Genomic DNA, 5,853 nt, shown 5'->3' with positions numbered 1-5,853 from the left:
TCTTCTCCCAGGAGGCTCTAGCCACTAGGACCTGGCACTCTCCCAGGGGTAGGGTGGTGTGCCTCTGAAACCTGCCAGCACTTTTCCTGTCTGTGCTGGGCTATCGCTGGCAGGGGAGGGGCGGGAGCAGGGCAGCTGCTACAGTGGCCAAAGGGCTTGTCCCAGGTGAGCCGACACTTCTGACTCAGAAAGGCCCCAGAGGCAAATCAGCTCCAAGAAAATCCTGTTCACCAGCTTCCAGGTCAAGCGTCAGCCTGCTCTAGGCCACCTGCCTAGGAATCAAGAAAAACAAAAATGGCCCTCTGTTCCCACCATATAAACAAACAAAAGAAAGACAAGACCAGACCAGCCAGGACCACTTGCTTTGTCCCAGGTATGTTCATTCACCATCATTTAGACCTCAAGCGGTTCTGTAAAGCAGGTAGAGTAGTCCCTCCTTACCCACGACTTCACTTTCCATGGTTTCAGATAATGGTGATCAACCATGGTCTGAAAATATTACCTAGTAAATTCCAGAAATAAATAATGTATAAGTTTTAAATTGCATAGCACTCTGAGTAGTGTGATGAAATTTCCCACCATCCTGTCCATCCCACCCAGGATGTGAATCATCCCTTTATCCAACATCTCCACGCTGTACGTGCTCCTCGCCCGTTAGTCACGTAGTCGCCATCTTGGTGATCAGGTGGACTGTCACAGGATCGCAGTGCTTGTGTTCAAGTCACCCTTATTTTACTTCACAATGGCCCCCAAAGTGCAAGAGTAGTGATGCTGGCAATTCAGGTATGCCAAAGAGAAGCCCTAAAGTGCTGCCTTTAAGTGAACAGGTGAGTACAATAAGATATTTTGAGAGAGACCATATTTACATAACTTTTATTACAGTATTATTATAATTATTCTATTTCATTATTTGTTATTGGTGTTAATCTCTTGCTGTGCCTAATTTATAAACTTTTTCATAGGTATGTATGTATGTATGTATGTATGTATGTATAGGAAAAAGCAGTTTATATAGGGTTCGCTACTATCTGTGGTTTCAGGCATCCACTGGGGGTCTTGGAACATATCCCCTGTGACTAAGGGGGGGAGGGTACTGCACTCTATTACTACACCTCTTTTAAAGCTAAGGCTCAGAGAGCGTCCCTGAGGGTCAGAAGCAGACACCAGAATTGCCTGTCTCTAACCCTTTCAGGGATGGGCTGTGACCTTGGTAGATGGCTGGAGCACATTTGGGAGACGGGACGCTGGAGGAAGTGCTCACAGCGGGCAGCAACCCTTCAGAAGGCTTCCCGCAACACCACGCCACTACCACCCAAACACGAAGGGTCATGGGCAACGGCCAGCTTGTCGTCGGGCTCAACGCATCCCAAACACCAGTTCCAGCTTTGGATCATAGGGAATGTGAAACCGCTCCCTGGGCCCCACTCCTGTTCAGTTCCCAAGGCTTCCTCCGTTATCTGGTATCCAATTTATACATGGACAGGCTCTCGGTGAGGCCTCAGTAGCAAGGAATAGGGGAGACAGTGTTGAGTCATTTCTAACTATGATGGGATTGGAACAAGAGTCTCTGAGTAGCAACAAAACCCCAGGAAGGGGCAGCCCGGCTTTCTAACACGTAGGAAAGGGTTTGATGCCTTTATGTACACATTGAGCTGTTGCCTTCCAAGTGGTCCCCTGAAAGGCTGTACGCTTATTCTAGTGACTCTTCCAGGGCTTATTCGGCTCCTCAGAAATTGCTTTCAGAGCCAACTTTTACCAAAATTGACCAGCCTGCTTGCTTGCCCAAAGTATTTCTCAATCCAGGCACCCAAGTGACTTTCAGCTGTTTCTAAAATCCAAATCCAAGTTCAAAAGACCGAAACCTTGCCCCTCTAAGGCCACTCCCAAGAATCTCAGGCCCAGTCTGAGAAATGGCTGCATGACAAGAATAACATAACTTTCCCAGCTGTGTTTGTTGTCCAGACACCTACCTGCCTTTATGGTCAAAGCTCACGTGTGTTGACCTCCTCTCTCTCTGCCTCCCAACAGAAGTCCTGAACCTCTTCTCAGACAGAGGGAGTATGGGGCACCCCCACCGACACACCAGAGCTGGCTCTGCCTTCCCCAGAAATAGGGCCCTGTCTCTCCCTCCCAGCAGAGCCCAGGCCCTGGGACCAGCACAGGCTCCATTTGTCCCACTAATGAGTCTTAAGTGTTTGGCTTGGGCTCCTGCCAGTCCTACCCCTACAGGGAAAGGGGGATGGGAGAGAAGGGAACAAAGCTCATGCCAGCTTGCTCCGCTAGGCCCTGGGAGGGCTGGCATAGGGACTGTGTGGCACAGACCCACCCAGGGGTGCAGCCAGGCACCCACCGGAGGGCCCCTGCCTTTTTTCCCCTCTGCTGCAGGGGCCTTCCCAAAATGCAGAATCCTCACATTCCTACTGGACTGGAATCCCTGAGTGGGCCCAGGAACGTGACTCTTTAACAAGCAGCCCAGGAGGCTGTGATACACAGTGAAGGTTAAGAGCGCTGCTCTAGGAAGTCAGCGATGGAATCCTTGGCTGATTCGCATAACCGTGAATACATGCATATTTCTGGAGTTCACAGCTTTGGTCAAATTCTCAAATTAGGTAGGTGGCTCTGATACCCCCTAAAAAAAACAAAGGCTAAGAAGCTCTGGTGAATGAGATGATTTCTAAATTCAGCTGTAGTCGGACCTGCTACAATTCAATGACTCTGCTCGGGCCGTCAAGGTGAGTCCACAGGAGCCTCTCCCTTTAGCAAAGCTCAGGGAAAGGTGATGCCAGCCCTCAAAGGCTGACAAGTCTGGGGAACTCAGGATGGGAGGGAACTAGGCTGAGGGACAGCAGGCTGTCCATGGCCAGGGGTTTGGGTGGGGATGGCCAGGAGCCAGGGGACATCCCAGAATGCATGGGCTGACAGGCTAAAAGGACCCTTTAGGGGTCACAGAAACCAACCCCATGGTGAGAAGGGTGACTTTTCACCAATTTCAGGTCCTCTCTCTGCAGCTACACGGCTAAACTACATTTCCCAGTCTCCCCTGAACTGAACGCTGGCCCGTGGAACGTGGGTCTCCCACAGGATCCTCCCTCCCCCACAGGATCCTCCCAGGACTGCAAGGCCCCCTGCAGGTGGCCGAGCCACAACATGTGGAAGGAGCCTGGGCTCCAAACGACTGTGAGGCACAGAGCGGCCCCACCACCAGCCCACCTGGACCGGGCAGTTTATTGACGGAAAGGAAACCGCTGTGTGTTAGGCTACTGAGATTTGGGGGTTGTTGGAATCAGCAATCCGCCTGTTATAACACATACGCCCTCCTCAGGGACACTGCGCCCACGAGTACACGGGTAGTGGCATGTTCATTATTAGAACGAGCTCCTGGTGGGCCAGGACTCCGACCAGCATTTCCCAGCTCCAGCCTTGGACAGGGGGACGGGGGACAGGGTGCCAGGATGCCAGGACCACACACCACAACCTGGGCAGCACCAATTCCCAAAAAACTTTATTGTTTCAAGTGGCAAAATGTTATTGGTCTCTGTGGGGCACCTGGCAGGGTGGAGGGAGACCTGAGGTGGGGCCGGGCTCCACCCATTACAAAAATCAAAGGCTTTTATAAAAATTGCTATAAATTGGTATCAAAAGAAAACCCAAGGGAGGCTGGAGGAGGAAGCAGAGGAGGCGGGAAGAGAGCCCAGGGAGGGAGGGACCAGAACCTTTGACCACTAATGACGGAATGGAGGCTGGGAGAGAAGGGGTGGGTGGGGGGAAGTTGGGAAGGTGATACAAAGTGCATAAATGTGCCTCCCCAGACACTCCTCAGAGGTGGAGGGAGACAGGCTGCAGCCTGGGGCATGGGAGGCTCCAGCTGTCTCCTCGCCAGGGACCCCACGGGAACGGGCACTGCCTGAGACTGCCGGCTAGGAAGGACCTGCACCAGGAGGGAAGAGAAGAGGTCAGCGGAGCGACCGCGCGGGGCACAGGAGATGCTTTAGCTTCCTCCTCCTGAGCCCCTCCCGGTCCCCACTGCGCTCAGCTGTGAAGCCGGTCCCTGCTGGGGACCTGGTAAGTGGCCCCAGAGATCCCAGGCCAGAAGGGCTGACGGAGCACACTGAGGACAGCTACAGGGCACGGGGACTGTCCTCGGGCCCAGGGAGGAAGGCTGGAAGGCTCCTCGTCCATCCTGGGCCAGACAACACCCTGCTCTGGGCAAAACAGACGGGACGCCAAGGGACCTACCAAGTCTCTGGAGCTTGGCCCCACCTGCCTGCTTCCAGCCTGGCAGAGAAAAGCGGGTGGAGAGCGAAGGGGGCGTCCTTACCCCTGAACCCCCCACCCCGACCCCAGCTCGGCCCAAGCCCAGGGACCTGCCCTCACCTCGGTGGTTCCTCACACCTTCTTCTTCTTCAGCTTCAGGGCTTGGAGCCAGTTTGGCGACGATCCTTCTGACCTAAAAGGCAGAGGGTAAAGATCACAAGACAGACCTGAGGAAAGCAGGACAAAATGAGAGGGGGTAGGAACGGACACCCCCCACCAAACCCCGCCGCCAACCGGAAGAGGCAGCCGGGGCCTGGCTGCAGAGACGAGAACTCCGCCACCAACTCCATAGAGATAATTTGCAGCATATTGAGCTCCCCCCCCAGCCTCAGTTTTCTTCTACGTAAAACGGGGTCAGTCAGCGCCCCAAGCTCCAGTCACCCACCCTGAGGATTTCTCTGGCTTGGGAGGTAACGCGAGGGGCTTCCCCAGCCCCGGGACCTTGCAGGACTTGGAGCGCTGGACCGCCGACTCCTTCTGGCTTGACTTGCTCTCTGCTGGGTCCCCCTCCTCAGCCGAGCGGTTCCGGGGCCGTAGCTTGGCCTGAGAGACAAGTCCAGGTGCAGACACGTCAGAGGGACAGGCAAGAGGAATCACAGAGGGCTAGGCCTTCTCCCAAAAGCACGGAGCCCCCAGAATCAGGTCCGGACCCCTCTTCAGTCCTCTCACCTGGAGGGATGGGAAATCACTTACAGACAAACTTCCCCCGAGAGCTGAGCCGTGTCTTACACAGAGCAGGCCCTCGGAGAGACTCTGCTGCATTCAGACTAATTCGGCTGGACAAAGCCAGCGGTGACTGCCCAGCCCTGTGCCTTCGCCCATTCCGTTCCCTCTGCCTCAAAGGCCTCCCACCGCCCCACCCTCCATAGCCAACTCCTATGCCTCAAAGCTAAGAGCAAATGCTACATGCGGCCTCCCCCACCTACCCTCGCATCCCACACTACCTCGCAGTTATGAAAGAACCTCTCTGAACAGGCCCAGCCCTTGTATGAACCTCCCCAGTGCCCCCTAAACGTTTCCATTTACCAGAGCTAATTACGGACATGGCTTGTGTTCCCCGCTACCCCGTGAGGTCTGGGACACGGAATGCACCTGGTTTCTACTTCCATCCCACTCAGCACGCAGCACGGGGTGGAGCAGGGCCCTCACCAGGGAGCAGAAGGAGAGGAGGAAGGGGAAGAAGGGGATGGGGGAGGAAGAGACGATGGAGAGAAGCGACGCTGGACACAGGCGGCCAGCTGGCCACGGAGCGGGACACGGCTGCTAAGTGATCAGATGGTACCTTCAGGGCTGATGGGCTCAGGCCAGGAAACAGGTTGACTTTCAGCCCCTTGGTGCCCAAGGACATCCGCGTCCGACGGTTCTGAGGCTCCTCCACCACCTCCTCATCTGAAGATGGCACCCGAGAAGTTCGTGGCTCTGCAAGGGCCCGGGCAGGGGGTCAACACAGACAGCAGCCCCAGACCCCCACCCAGCGTACCCCCAGACACCGACACAGATGTCAGCCCCACCCGTAGAGTCCTGGAACAGGCGTGCGTC

General features: G+C 55.1%; 1 protein-coding gene across 1 annotated transcript in view; it reads right to left on the bottom strand.

Annotated features, from left to right (window-relative positions):
* Positions 1–3,484: 3,484 nt before the first annotated feature.
* Positions 3,485–5,853, bottom strand: part of CNOT12 (CCR4-NOT transcription complex subunit 12) — a 16,250-nt gene continuing 13,881 nt past the window's right edge. Inside the window, exons 6-11 of the mRNA XM_019624220.1 lie at positions 5,826–5,848; positions 5,597–5,733; positions 4,700–4,857; positions 4,375–4,447; positions 4,237–4,275; positions 3,485–3,928 (exon numbers count right to left, since the gene is read on the bottom strand). Coding sequence (XP_019479765.1) covers positions 4,387–4,447; positions 4,700–4,857; positions 5,597–5,733; positions 5,826–5,848 — 379 coding nt within the window. The 3' untranslated portion in view covers positions 3,485–3,928; positions 4,237–4,275; positions 4,375–4,386. The remainder of the gene's footprint in view (positions 3,929–4,236; positions 4,276–4,374; positions 4,448–4,699; positions 4,858–5,596; positions 5,734–5,825; positions 5,849–5,853) is intronic.

This window comes from Hipposideros armiger, unplaced genomic scaffold (assembly GCF_001890085.2).
Source record: "Hipposideros armiger isolate ML-2016 unplaced genomic scaffold, ASM189008v1 scaffold_582, whole genome shotgun sequence".
Taxonomy (NCBI): domain Eukaryota; kingdom Metazoa; phylum Chordata; class Mammalia; order Chiroptera; family Hipposideridae; genus Hipposideros; species Hipposideros armiger.
Note: the sequence above shows the minus strand (reverse complement) of the source record. Positions and strands in the feature narration are given on the sequence as shown.